At 54.0% G+C, this 14,653-nt stretch overlaps 1 protein-coding gene across 1 annotated transcript; it reads left to right on the top strand.

The window, feature by feature from the left end:
- The first annotated feature begins 11,034 nt into the window (after positions 1–11,034).
- Positions 11,035–14,137, top strand: DRD4 (dopamine receptor D4). The gene is made up of 4 exons (XM_047691479.1): positions 11,035–11,304; positions 12,868–12,980; positions 13,089–13,567; positions 13,704–14,137. Exons 1-4 carry the CDS (start codon positions 11,035–11,037, stop codon positions 13,904–13,906), a joined length of 1,065 nt encoding a protein of 354 aa, XP_047547435.1. The 3' UTR covers positions 13,907–14,137.
- The last annotated feature ends 516 nt before the right edge of the window (positions 14,138–14,653 follow it).

Raw genomic sequence — 14,653 nt, 5'->3', positions numbered from 1 at the left:
TGCGCTGGGGCGCGGGCCCGCGGGAGTCTGGGAGGGGCGCCCCCGAGGGCGGAGGGACATCCGGGCGAGGCTGCAGCGGGAACAGCATGTGCAAAGCCTCCGAGCCGCCCTTTCCGCTCTGGGCGCACAGCCCGCGAGGGCCTCGGAGGCGGGCTCGGGAAGGGAGATGCGCGGGGAGGCGACCCGGGCCCAGGACTCCGCTGTAGAGGCGGGGCGGGCGGTGGGTATGGGGAAGGCTGGGCCTGTGCCTCTTGCCCGAACTTACTGCTCAATTTTTCTTAAACATAAAACTGCTCTTTATGAAATTCTACTGATTATTTTTAAATGAGTGTAAAGTTTGGGGCACCTGTGTGGCTCAGTAGGGCATTAGATTCTTGATCTTGGGGTCATGAGTTTGAACCCCACATTGGGTGTAAAGATTACTTATATGAATAAATAAAAACTCAAAAAAATATTTTTAAAAATGAATGTAAAGGGGCACCTGGGTGGCTCAGTGGGTTAAGCCTCTGTCTTTGACTCAGGTCATGATCCCAGGGTCCTGGAATCGAGCCCCACTTCGGGCTCTCTGCTCAGTGGGGAGCCTGCTTCCCTTCCTCTCTCTGCCTGCCTGTGATCTCTGTCAAATAAATAAATAAAATCTTTTTAAAAATAAATAAAATAAATAAATATCTTTCTAAAAAAAACAAATTTATTTTTTTTAAAGATTTTTATTTATTTATTTGACAGAGAGAAATCACAAGCAAGCAGAGAGGCAGGCAGAGAGAGAGGAGGAAGCAGGCTCCCTGCCGAGCAGAAAGCCCGATGTGGGGCTCGAACCCAGGACCTGGGATCATGACCTGAGCCGAAGGCAGCGGCTTAACCCACTGAGCCACCCAGGCGCCCCTAAAAAAACAAATTTATTTTAAATGTATGGTATTGATATCTGAATTCTAAACTCTGTTCCATTGATCTATGTCTAACCGCATGCCTGTACCATTCTGTTTTGATTCCTGTAGCTTTATAGCAAATTTTGAAATTAGAAGCTGAGTCCTACGACTGTTTTTCTTTTTCAAGATCGTCTTGGTTATCTATGGTTCCTTTCATACACATCCGTACGAATTTAGGATCGGCTTTTCTATTTCTTAAAAAAAAAAGAAGCTAAGGGAGTTTTGATAGGGAGGGTACCAAATCGACAGATGGGTTTGCTGAGAAAGGCCGTCTTAACACTAGAAGTCTTCTCCGCCATGAATGTCGTCTTCTTTAACCTCCCCAGCAACGTTTCATACCTATCGGTGTGCACGTCTTTCATCTTCTTGGTTAAATTTCTTCTTCTCTATTTTTTTTTTTTTAAGATTTACTTATTTGAGAGAGAGACAGAGACAGACAGAGAGAGAGCGAGCGCGCATAAGCGGGAGGGGTAGAGGGAGAGGGAGAAAGAACCCAAGGCGATTCGGGGCGGCGTGAGTGGAGTGCGGAGCCCAACGTCGGGCCAGATCTCACGACCCTGAGATCACGACCCGAGCTGAAAGCCAGAGTGGGAATCTCAACCAACTGTGCCAGCCACGGGCCCCGCTGAAATTTTTTTCTGACTATTTTATTCCTTTTTTTTCTTTTGTGAGCAGCAAAAAGTTTATTGACCGATAGTAAAGTTTATTGAGTGACAGTACAAAGTTCCGGAAGAGGGAAGGAACCCTGGAGGCTTGCCCTCTAAGTATTTTATTCTTTTTGGTGCTATTACAAATGAATTATTTTCTTAACTTCTTTTTGAACTGTGCTTTGTTAGTGTACAGACATATAATGATTTTTGCACGATGACCTCACGCCCTGCGACTCTTCTGAATTTATTCATTAGCTGTAATAGGGTTGTTGTTGTTTTTTTGTCAGAGAGAGTGAGCACAGGCAGACAGAGAGGCAGGCAGAGGCAGAGGGAGAAGCAGGCTTCCTGCTGAGCGAGGAGCCCGAGGTGGGACTCGATCCCAGGACGCTGGGATCATGACCTGAGCCGAAGGTCACCCGAAGCCGCTTAACCCACTGAGCCACTCAGGCGTCCCTAGGGTTTTGTTTTGTTGGATTTTCTATGCATAAGATCATGTCATCTGCAATTAGAAATAGTTTATTTTTTCCTTTCCAATTTTGGATACCTTTTATTTCTTTTTCTTGACAAATTGTTTTAGCTAGCACATGACAAGGAGAAGCAGCAAAAGTGGGTGTCCTTGTCGTTTTCTTGATCTTAGGAGAAAAGCTTTCAGTCTCTCACTATTGAGTGTAATGTTTCCTGTGGGGTTTCTTTTAATATTTTTATTTATTTATTTATTTATTTATTTGACAGAGAGAGAGAAAGGGAGATCACAAGTAGGCAGAGCAGCAGGCAGAGAGAGAGGAGGAAGCAGGCTCCCCACCAAGCAGAGAGCCCAATGCGGGGCTCGATCCCAGGACCCTGAGACCATGACCCGAGCCGAAGGCAGAGGCTTTAACCCACTGAGCGACCCAGGCGCCCCCTCCTGTGGGTTTTTGATAGATGTCCTTTATCACATTGAGGAAGTTTCTTTCTTTCTCTTTTTAAGTTTCTTTCTACTCTTAGTTTATTGAGGTTTTTTTTTTTTTTATCATAGAAGGGTATTGGATTTCATTAAATGCTTTTTCTGCATCTGTTGCAATGATTAAATGGGCTTTTCCCCTCTGGTCTAGCAATGTGATGTACTACACTTGCTGAGTTTTTTCTGTTGAATTACCGGTACCTTCCTGGAATAAACACCACCAAGTACATAATCTTTTGGAAAATGCTGCTGGATTAAGTTTGCTCAGATTTTGTTGAAGAGTTTTTTTGTTTTGTTTTCTTTTTAAAGATTTTATTTATGTATTTGTCAGAGGGAGAGAGAAAGAGCGAGGGAGCACAAGCAGGGGGAGCAGCCGGCAGAGGGAGAAGCAGGCTCCCCACTGAGCAGAGAGCAGGATGTGGGGCTCCATCCGAGGACCCCGGGATCATGACCCGAGTGGAAGGAAGACGCTTAACCGACTGAGCTGCATGGTCATCCCTGTTGAAGAGTTTTGTATATATATTTATAAGGGATATTAATCTGGAGCTTTCTTTCTTGTGATGTCATTGTTGAGCTCTGAGAGTTCTTTATATATGTTGTATACAAGTCCTTTGCTGAAAATGTATTCTGCTGATATTTTCTCCTATTCTATGAGTGGAAATGTTTTAAACTTAAAAAAAAAAAGATGTTATTTATTTGAGAGAGAGTATGAGAGAGAGAGAGAGAGTGCACAAGCAGGGGGAGAGGCAGAGGGAGGGGGGAAAGCAGACTGTCCGCTGAGCAGGGAGCCCCAAGCTTGGCTCAGCCCAGGACACTAGGATCATGACCTGAGCTGAAGGAAGGCATTTAACCACTGAGCCACCTGGGAGCCCCAATCCAGTACCTGTTTTGACAGATTTCCACATATTTCATGTATTATTACAACTGTTGTAAATGGTGTGCTTTTACTTTTTAATTTTGGCTTCCAGTTATATGTCGCTGGTGTACAGAAATACAAGGATCTTCATGCGTTGGCTTTGCACCCTGCCACCTGGCTCAGCTGACTTGTTAGTTCTGGGAGCTTTTGTAGATTCCTTGGGGTTTTACTTAGACAATCATGTTGTCTGCGAATGGGGCAGTTTGCTTCTCCCTTTCCAATCTGCATGTATTTTATTTGTGTATTTTTTAATCGCTCGATTGCACTGGCTGGAATGGCAGCACAATGTTGATTAAGAGTGGTGAGAACGGACACCCTTTTTCCTGAGTTTAGGTGGAAAGCACTCAATCTTTCATCATTAAGTGTCATGCTGGCTGCAGGGTTCGAAGATGCCTTTTGTTGGGTTGAGGGAGCGCCTTCCGGTTCTAGGTTGCTAAGCACTTTCATCATGAGCGCATATTGAATTTTGTCAAATGTTTTTCTCCATCAATCAATACGATCATGTGATATTTCTTCTTTGGATTGCCAAATGGTATTTTACATTAATTTGAGACCATCCTTCTTTTCAAATTAAGTAGTTAATGCTATGAATTTTCCCCTGAACAGAGCTTTAGCTCCGTCCCATAAATTTTGATATCATGCTTTTTTTTCCCTTTAGTTCAAATTATTTTCTAATTTCTCCTTTGACCCACTGATTACTTCAAATAATTCCAAAGTGTTAATTCCAAAGTTTTTAGAGATTTCTCTGCTTTCTTTCTGTTGGTTTCTAATTTAATCCCTTTATGGTCAGAGAACATACTTTGTATGACTTACATTCTTTTAAAAACATTTGTTAAGCTTTCTTTTTTGATGCGGAATATGGTCTATCTTGGTGAATGTGCCATGTCTACTTGAAGAGCATCTGATTTCTCTGTCATTGCACAGACTGTTCCATAAATGTCAAATCTGTCTCCTTGGTTGATGGTCACTCAGCTTCTTCTGTAGCTTGGCTGACTTTCTGTCCACTTGTTCTGTTGATTAAGGAGAGAGTCTTAAATTATCAAACTATCAAACTTGCAAGCCAAATAAGTGTTATCTAGAATGTTTCAAGCATCCCATAAAATTCTGCAGCAAATGGCTACAAAACTGGCTCCAGCACCTGTTCCAGTGTCACCACGAGGCTGACTGCTCTGGCTTCCGTCCTAGTCTCGAGGGCTGCAGACATGCTCATGAGTCCCAGAGGGGGAGGGGCCTTCGAGGCTGCACATCCCAGCTTTCACCAGCCAGAGGCTTTGGACAGAATTAGGACGACCTTCCACAGGCTGAGCTGCTCAGCTCTGCACCTTTTTTTTTTTTTTTTAAGATTTTTATTATTTACTTACTTGTCAGAGAGAGAGAGAGAGAGAGAGCAAGAGAGAGAGCACAAGCAGGGGGAGCAGCAGAGGGAGAAGGAAAAGCAGGCTCCCGCTGAGCAGGGAGCCGGATGTGGGACTCGATTCCAGGACCCTGGGATCCTGACCTGAGTTGAAGGCGGAGGCTTAACCCACTGAACCCCTCAGGCGCCCCTATGGCTACTCTTTTTGAGGTATGGTTCTATGAATTTAAAAAAATGTATTCAGGGGCGCCTGGGTGGCTCAGTGGGTTAAGCCTCTGCCTTTGGCTCAGGTCGTGGTCTCAGGGTCCGGGATCGAGCCCCACATCAGGCTCTCTGCTCAGTGGGGAGCCTGCTTCCTCCTCTCTCTCTCTGCCTGCCTCTCTGTCTACTTGTGATCTCTGTCTGTCAAATAAATAAATAAAATCTTTTTTAAATTTTTAAAAAATTCAAAAATGTATTAAGGGTGCCTGGCTGGCTCGTCAAAGGAGTATGTGATTCTTCATCTCAGGGTCATGGGTTCAAGCTCCACATTAGATGTAGAGCTTACTAAAAAGATAAATTTTGGGACATCTCGGTGGTTCAGTTGATTAAGTATCTCCCTTTAGCTCAGGTCATGATCCTGGGGTCCTGGGATTGAATCCCACATCGGGCTCCTGCTCAGCGTGTAGTCTGCTTCTCCCTCTGCCAGCTGCTCCCTGCTCAAGCTCTCCCTCTCTCTCTCTCTGACAAATAAGTGAAAAAAGTCTTAAAAAGGGGGCGCCTGGGTGGCTCAGTGGGTTAGGCCTCTGCCTTCAGCTCAGGTCGTGATCTCAAGGTCCTGGGATCGAGCCCCGCATCGGGCTCTCTGCTCAGCAGGGAGCCTGCTTCCTCCTCTCTCTCTGCCTGCCTCTCTGCCTGCTTGTGATCTCTGCCTGTCAAATAAATAAATAATCAATCTTTAAAAAAACAGTCTTAAAAAATAAATTTTTAAAAATAAATAATGTATTCAACTTTGGAAGCACCAGCAGTTCAATCACCCCCAACTTCCCTCCCACCCCGTCATGTGAGCCCTGACTCTGAGCTCCTCGTGGCCCTTCTTCTAAACGTGTAGGTGCCTTCTAAGACATCTTCCCAGTGCATCCGGCTAGAGCTGAACGGAGAACTAGAGAAACCGACAGTGTACGAGGAGACTTCTCGCTCCTCTCTCAGGAGTCACTAGAACAGACAGAAAACAGCAAGGTCGTAGCAGGTCGGCAGAGCCGCATTCTGACGGGACCCACATCCTCACAGCTCTGCACCGACGGCACCAGAACACACCTGCTGTCCAAGTACGCACAGAACATTTGCGAAAATAGGTTGATTAGACTCTGGGTCATAAAATAAACCTTAACAAGTTTAAAAGAACTGAGGTCTGACGCAGCCTTTTTTCCTCACTATGATGGAACAGACTAGAAGTAAACAACAGAAAGGCAATAGGAAAATCTCCAAACATTTGGAAACAAAACAACATAGTTCCAAGTAACCATGGGTCACAGAAGTCTCAGGGAAAGAGACTGAACGTGATCGATCCAACACACAAAAATATGTGGGATGCACCTCGGAGGGACGTATGTAGCGTTAAGTGGTTGTGTCAGGAAAGCACTGGGCTCACAAACCAGAAACAGGACAAACTGAGGACAGAGCCCACAGGATGAGAGAACAGAGATAAAAGCAGAAATGAGTGAAACTGAAAACAAACTGTAGAAAAAAAATCAATGAAACCAAAAGTTGGTTCTTTGAAAAGATGAGTAACATTAATAAACTTCTAGCAGAAAGGTTGCTATATTCTAGAAAAAACACACATTTCACAAACATAGGGATGAAAGAGCCTTGGCAACAGAAACCTGCGCGTAGAAAAGGGTTCGTGAAGGGACATGTGGGCACCCCGGCCCTCACACGTGAGAACATGAGAACGTGAGAACGATCGGGAACCAGCTCTGTGGGCGCTCACGAGACACGCGTCTTCACCGTCCGAGAAGAGAACGCGGGGCCCGGACGCCTTCACCAGCGACTCACACCAGCACCGAAGGAAGCGCCAGCACCAGTTCCACCCGATCTGGTGCAGAGAAGAGAACCGAAGGGAGCGCCCGCCAGCGCAGTGTGGGAGACCAGCGCTACCCCGCGCCAGACAGAGACCACCTGAGAGAGAACCACAGCCACGAAGGCCCTTGACCCGCGTTGCCGAACCGAATCCGGCCTGTATGGAAGGAAGGGTATCCCCCGGCCAAACGGGCTTCGTGCCTGGCAAGGCCGGCCCAGCACCCCACGCCCATCCCCGCTCCAGCACAGCAGCAGACTCGGGAGAAGCCTGCGATCCTCTCCGCGGAGGGGGTAAGGCTCGAGAGAACTGGGCACCTGTTTGCGTTCAGGCAGACTGAGAATGGACGTTCGTGAGCCGCATGCGGAACCCGCATCCACAGCTGCCAGGACGCTTACTGCGGACAGGCGAAAGCTTTCCCCATAAGAACAAGGCAAATGCGTTTGCTTTCACCATTTCTGAACATTATGTTCAAGTTCCAATTAGTCAAATAAGGGGGAAGAAACGAAGGAAGGGCGTCCAGGAAAGAAAGGGAGACATAAAATGGTCTGTACTTATTTAGAAATTCTGAGGAAAACTAAAAAACAAACAAAAAATCCTTGCATTAATAAGTTTTAGCAATAACAAAGACACAAGGTCAACACACAAAAACTGTATTTCTGGGGACACCTGGGTGGCTCAGTCGGTAAGCGTCTGCCTTCAGCTCAGGTCATGATCCTGGAGTCCAGGAATCGGGCCCCACATTGGGCTCCCTGCTCCGCTGGGAGCTTCTCCTTCTCCCACCCCCCTGCTTGTGTTCCCTAACCCTCGCTATTTCTCTGTCGACTAAATAAATAAAATCTTTAAAAAATAAAAAAATAGGGGCACCTGGGTGGCTCAGTGGGTTAAACCGCTGCCTTCGGCTCGGGTCGTGATCTCAGGGTCCTGGGATCGAGCCCCGAGTCGGGCTCTCTGCTCTGCGGGGAGCCTGCTTCCTCCTCTCTCTCTGCCTCTCTGCCTGCTTGTGATCTCTCTCTGTCAGATAAATAAATAAAATCTAAAAAAATAAAAATAAAAATAACAAACCCTATATTTCTACATGTTAACAAAAACAATTAGAAATATTTCTAAAAAGAAGCCATGACACATTAAGTTACAGATCTTACAAAATACGCGCAGGATCTTTGCGCTAAAAACAAAATACTGAAGAAAGAAATCAATGGAGAGACTCACCTGTGCTCACAGACTGGGGGACCCCACACCCTGGAGAGGTCAGTTGGCCCCAAACTCGCGGCTGGAATTGAACGCGATGGCGATCACATTCCCAGCAGGCCTATGTTTGTAGATACAGACAACCTGATCAAAATCCACAGACACGGGCTCCCTGGTGGCTCAGTCAGCGAAGCGCCTGCCTTCAGCTCAGGTCAGGATCTGGGGTCCTGGGATGGAGCCCCCCTTTGGGCTCCCTGCTCAGCAGGCGGCCTGCTTCTCCCTGTCGACGCTGCTCGTTCTCTCTCTCTCAAATAAATAAATAAATAAAATCTTTTTAAAAATCCATACACAGAGACAAAAGAACTAGAACAGTCAAAACAATTTTGTGAAGGAACAAAGTTCAAGGACTCCTAGAGCCTGATGTCCTGACTTCCCATGAAGCCACGGTCAAGGCTGTGTGTTGTGGCTGAAGGGTCAGACACATGGACCTGTAGATAGTGGGACAGAAGAGGGAGTAAAAAGAAAGAACCCCACACAAATACAATCAAGTGATTTTCTGATAGAATTTCAAAAGCATTCTAATGGAGAAAAGAGTCTTTTCAACAGATGATGCTGAGATGATCGGACAGCCATAGGCAAGGACAGACAGACAGAGCCTCAGCTCACACCTTATATGTAAAAAAAATAAGATGTGGGGCACCTGGGTGGCTCAGTGGGTTAAGCCGCTGCCTTCGGCTCAGGTCATGATCCCAGGTCCTGGGTTTGAGCCCCGCATCAGGCTTTCTGCTCGGCAGGGAGCCTGCTTCCTCCTCTCTCTCTGCCTGCCTCTCTGCCTACTTGTGATTTCTCTCTGTCAAATAAATAAATAAAATCTTTAAAAAAAAAATAAGATGTGAGAATGAAGTAACAGGTACAGCCTGGGAGAAAATATTTTCACATCATGTATCTGACTCTTTTTTTAATCTTATTTATTTATGTATGTATTTTTAATTTATTTGAGAGAGAGAGAAAGAGGGAGAAGCAGGCTTCCCAATGAGCCAGGAGTCCCATGAGGGGCTTGATCCCAGGACCCAGGATCATGACCTGAGCCGAAGGTGGAGGCTTTAACCCACTGAGCCACCCAGGCACTCCAAGCCTTTTCACTCTTAATGGTGGCCAGCATCTGGGGCCCAGGAGGAAACTCCAAGCGGGTCAGAGGCTAGGCTGCATCCACTAGTTGGCACCCAACCCCAGATCGCAGAGCTGCTCCTGCCCTGGACTGTGAGAGAACCACGTCCCTCCTGCTCCAGTCACTAGCGACTCGAGCCTTCTTGTTCGAGGCTTCCAGGCTTCAGCAGGGCAGAAAGCTTGCCTGTCCCTCTACTGCTCCGTGCGAAAGGGAAGGGGGTGCCAGATGCAGCTCAGAGCTGGGCGCCCTGCACACACATTTCCTGTGCCAGATCCATGTGCCCCCACCCCTTAACACGATCAGTGCGGCATTCTTTCTCCAGAGTCCTTGTTTTCTCTTTCAGGTTTTCTTTATTTGAGAGAGCGAGCGAGCCAGCAGGGACCAGGGTAGAGACGGAGGGAGCAGGAGCGCGAGCGCAAGCAGAGTCCCCCAGGGGCCTAGGTCAGGAGCCCGAGATCACAGCCTGAGTCGGAACCAGGAGTCTGATGCGCTGGGCTGACTGAGCCACCTAGGCCCCCCTTGATTTCTCTTTAATAGCCAGGTGCTCGGCTCATCGAGCTGGCCACTGCGTCCCCTGCCGCCCCTGTGAGTTCCTGGCCGCAGCTCTGTGCTCCAGGCCCACCCTGAGTCTCCAGCCTCCCTGGGGTGGGAACTGCGCCTGGGGAGGTCCCTCAGAGACCTCCCTCCCATTTCCCAGCCCGTTTGCCAGGGGCTCCGGGCTCTGGGTCACTCTGGTTTAGTAATTCTCGCCAAAGGGCAAGTTCTGTGTACCTGACCCCGCAGCCGGGCTGACCCCGCCGCCCTGCTGTCTCAAGCTAACTCTGTCCGGTGAGCAATACCCCCTACGCGGACCTGGGACACTGCCCCCCCAGTCCCCACCGCCCCAGCCTCCCGTGCCCCCACAGTCATGTGTTGGCAGGTGGGGGTGACCCACCGACTTGGCCCAGGATCCTGCGAGTTTGTGGGTTTGGCGGTGCAGGCTGAGAGGGGTCTCGTTTGGGGCAGGCGGGACCAGGACAATCGCGAAGCTCGGAGCGCACCGGCGTCCTGTTACCTCACTTCACGCTCGGAAGTAAGCACCAGGCCACCGCCGTTGTTGGACAGTAACTGGGCAGGCTCCCTCCGGGTAGGGACGAGAGGCTGCTTCAGGGGATGGGGTGCAGGCCCCAGACTGGGGCCTGCAAACATTGGGGGGGGACGCCCTGGGGCACGAGAGGTTGGGTCGGGTGAACCGAGGGAAGCCCCATCAGGGGACCCACGGGGGAGACCGGCGAGGAGTTGGGGTCTCCCGCTGTCTGGCGGAACCGGCCTGATAAGGGTGCTCTCGGGGTGCCCTGTGGGAGCCTCCGCCTGGAGGCGCCTCCCGGGGAGTCTCGGAGAAGCAGATGCCCCTAGGGCGCAGGCGGGGCCCGGGATCTCCCGGGGCCGGGGATCTCCGGGGCCCGGGGACGGCGCTGGCGTGGGGCGCCCGCACACCTCGAGGAAGGGTCCCGCAGACCTTCCACCCGGGTCGGTTTCCCAGAGCGCAGCCCCGCGCGTACCTCCAGCCCTGCGCGGCGGGGCGAGGCTGGGCCCCCCGCGCCGATCGCCTCGCTTAAGTCTTCCCTCGAGGGCGGTCGCACGCGTCCTGCGCGCCTGTCGCAAAGGAGCGCGAGAGCCGCAAAGGCCCGGGGCACCTTAGAGCGCCCGGGGCGCACGGAGCGCGGCGGGTCGGGGCGGGACTCGGGCCGCGCTGGGGGCGTGCCCGGGGGGGCGGGGCTCCCGGGGGTCGCGACCCGGGCGCTGTCCGCGGTGCTGAGCGCCCGCCCGAGCGCCGCGGGGGGCAGGGGTGCGATGGGGAACCGCAGCGCGGCGGACGCGGACGGGCTGCTGGCGGGGCGCGGGCCGGGAACCGGCGGCGCCGCGGGGTCTCCCGGAGCGGCGGCGGCGCTGGCGGGGGGCGTGCTGCTCATCGGCGCGGTGCTCGCGGGGAACGCGCTCGTGTGCGTCAGCGTGGCGGCCGAGCGCGCCCTGCAGACGCCCACCAACTACTTCATCGTGAGCCTGGCGGCCGCCGACCTCCTCCTCGCCCTGCTCGTGCTGCCCCTCTTCGTCTACTCCGAGGTGAGCCCGCGTCCGGACCGCACGCGCTCGCCTCACCTGCTCCTTCGTCCCCTGTCCCCGTCCACCCTGAGGACCCAGAACCACCCGGCTGCTGGGCTTCTCGGGAACCCCAAGCCAGGGCGGCTGCAAGGACCCTGTGCCTGGTCCTGGGTCTGGCCTCGGTCCCCTCTGACTCCCCGCAGCATCTCACTGTCAGTTAACCTGCTTGTCTAACTGGCTGTCTGCCCTCCTTCCTCTGTATCTCTCTTCTCCTGTCCCTGTTTTGGCGTCTCCCACCTAAGAGAGGCCTTTGCCCTTCAAGCCAGGGACCTCACAAACAGGCAACGTGGGCAGTCCAGCCACTCACCACCCCCTCGCCGAGGTTCCATTCCCCAGGGGAGCCAGATGGACAGGCAGATTCGGGTTTACTCTTCCCGCACCACCCCTGCTCTCCCTGGGGCACAGAGACATACACACATCACTGCACAAAGCCACAGCCAGGCGTCACCAGGAACAGGCGCACATCAGAGCACCCCAGGGAAGGAGACCCTTGCTCGCACACATACTGCCCACAGCAGGAGGGCCATTCAGCTGCCAGGAGCTGAGGGGAAGTGAGCAGGGTTGGAGGAAGGGGAGGCCCTGCCCTGATGCTGGAACCCAAAGCAGGGGTTGGTGTGGGGTCCAGCGCCCCCGCCAAGAACCAGGGCCCAGAAGCCTCTGTCCCCAGACCACATCTGGCCCTTGGGTGGGTCCCCCTTGGTGCCAGCCCCTGTCTACTTCATGGTTTGGACAGAGAAAAGCTGCTTACGCCTGGGCTGGGAGCACAGTGACCCGGGCAGGGGGGAGAGTCGGGGAGGCTCTGTTTTTCTAAAGTGGACATGGTGAGACTGGGCAGGGCTGGGGCAGAGCTAGCAGGACAAGGACACACATGACCTGCCCCTCCCCCGGAGCCACAGACAGACGTCACTGTGACAGCTCTTAAGCTCCTAATCGCCCCAAATCAGCAGGAGGGGATTTAGAAGGAGGGTGGCTGTCTGCTCCTTTGTCCTTGGTGGGGGCAGCAGGCCGGTGCTGAGCCCTTTACATATTGCAACTCATTTATCCTCAAGGCAATTGTGTGGATACTATTTACAGATGAGGGGACAAAAATGAGGTGACCTGTGGAGTCCCAGAGTGGTGATGGAGTTTAACCACACAGGCTGACTCTTAGCCATCCTGTTGGGAGGAAAGGAGGTCAGTGGGCTTCAGGCTCCAGGCAGCCGGCCTGCTGGGGGAGTAGCCCCCTCCCCCCGAGCTCTGTAGCATCAGCGATCAGAGTCCTGGACCCTCGAGACCCCATCTCCAGGGGTTCCCCCAGGCCTTTCTTGGCTTTTGCAGAAAGTGGGGAGGGAGGGAATCTCGTCCAGCTCAAGAGGAAGACTGCCCAGGTGTGCGGGCCTCTGGCACATCCTTGCTCCCCCAGGCGGGTGGGGGTCAGAAGTGCCCAGCGCAGGTGGCTATGAGGTCTCCTGGGGGTCTCAGACCAGCAGCAGGCCTCGTGTCTGTTGTCCCCCCCCCCACCCCGTGCCCCTTCCTGGGGCGCAGGTCCAGGGTGGCGTGTGGCTATTCAGCCCTGGCCTCTGCGACGCTCTCATGGCCATGGACGTCATGCTGTGCACTGCCTCCATCTTCAACCTGTGCGCCATCAGCGCGGACAGGTGAGCTGCAGCCGCCCGCCCCGCCCAGCCCCGCCCAGCCCCGCGCCCCTCCGCGCCGTCACCGCGCCCTTTCCCTGTCACGGCCGCCCGCGCCGCGCCCCCCCACAGGTTCGTGGCCGTGGCCGTGCCGCTGAGCTACAACCGCCAGAGCCGCGGCGGACGTCAGCTGCTGCTCATCGGCGCCACGTGGCTGCTGTCGGCCGCGGTGGCTGCGCCTGTGCTGTGCGGCCTCAACGACGCGCGCGGCCGCGACCCCGCCGTGTGCCGCCTGGAGGACCGCGACTACGTGGTCTACTCGTCCGTGTGCTCCTTCTTCCTGCCCTGCCCGCTCATGCTGCTGCTCTACTGGGCCACGTTCCGGGGCCTGCGGCGCTGGGAGACCGCCCGTCGCACCAAGCTGCACGGCCGGCAACCGCGCCGGCCCAGCGGCCCCGGCCCGCCGCCCCCCGAGGCCGTCGAGACCCCCGAGGCCATCCCGACCCCCGACGCCACTCCGGCCGAGCCCCCGCTGCCGGCGAGCAAGGAGAGGCGCGCCAAGATCACGGGCCGCGAGCGCAAGGCCATGAGGGTCCTGCCCGTGGTGGTCGGTGGGTACCGGCCTGGGGTCGGTGGGCGGAGGGGAAGCGGGCAGCGCCCATGGCGGGAGATGGAGCCTGGGGCAGGTGGGGGGTGCCGCAGGGACCCCGGCTCACCGAGCCGTCCGTCGCCCCGCCCCGCCCCCAGGGGCCTTCCTGGTGTGCTGGACGCCCTTCTTCGTAGTGCACATCACCGGGGCGCTGTGTCCCGCCTGCGCCGTGCCTCCGCGGCTGGTCAGCGCTGTCACCTGGCTGGGCTACGTCAACAGCGCCCTCAACCCCCTCATCTACACGGTCTTCAACGCCGAGTTCCGCGCGGTCTTCCGCAAGGCCCTTCGCCTCTGCTGCTGAGCAGCCCCCAGCCCTTACCGAGAGTCCTCTGCGGGGACCTGGCGGTGCCTCTGGGGGCAGGACCCCAGCAAGGGTGGGGGCGGCTTTGTCGGGCTGATTAAACCAGTACCTTCCCAGAACACCTGCTGGAAAGGCCGGTGGTGGGGAGTGAGGCGAGGGGAGGAGGGGAGGAGGGGGTGTGCGGTGCACGGAGGAGGAGCTTCGGCCCCACGTGGAGCCCAGACCCCCCACTAAACCGACCTGGCCAGCTAAGCCCCTCCCTCCTGAGGAAGCCCAGAGAACAGACCCCACAAAGCCGGCTCCAGGCTGGGGTGGGAGGTGAGGTGGGAGGCAAGCCAGCTCTGGGGGGGCAGTGGAGGGAAGCTCTAGGGAGGCCCATTCAGCTTATCCCAGGGAGAAACTTCCAGAACCAGCGCAGCCCTTGCCCGGAAGGCCGGGACTCTGCGGGGCTGCCTACAGGCTCACTTACCATGATTCACACCATCCTCCAAAAGGTTCCCTCCTGACACCCCCATCCCAGCTGTCTCGGGTCAGCAGCCTCATCCCCCTCGGCCCAGCCGGTGCCCCTCTCTCAGTGGGAGAGTGTGGACAGCTGTCCTGCAGGCTGGACATGGCAGTTTCCTGAGACTGTCCTTTCCCCAGTGGGAAGACAGCCCCACCCAGACCAGGCCCCTGCTTCAGCAAGGAACTCCAAGGTGGCCCCGCACCCCTCTCCAGGGAGTGGGCCTCAGCCACCATTTTGGTGGC

Source organism: Lutra lutra, chromosome 10 (genome assembly GCF_902655055.1).
Source record: "Lutra lutra chromosome 10, mLutLut1.2, whole genome shotgun sequence".
NCBI classification, from domain to species: Eukaryota; Metazoa; Chordata; class Mammalia; order Carnivora; family Mustelidae; genus Lutra; species Lutra lutra.
Note: the sequence above shows the minus strand (reverse complement) of the source record. Positions and strands in the feature narration are given on the sequence as shown.

Bases quoted from the DNA above. Each gene is read 5' to 3' on its own strand.
- DRD4 (XM_047691479.1), top strand. From the start codon at position 11,035: ATGGGGAACCGCAGCGCGGCGGACGCGGACGGGCTGCTGGCGGGGCGC. The intron at 12,981-13,088 runs GTGAGCTGCAGC...GCCCCCCCACAG, and splicing joins TGCGCCATCAGCGCGGACAG to GTTCGTGGCCGTGGCCGTGC. The intron at 13,568-13,703 runs GTGGGTACCGGC...CCCCGCCCCCAG, and splicing joins GGTCCTGCCCGTGGTGGTCG to GGGCCTTCCTGGTGTGCTGG.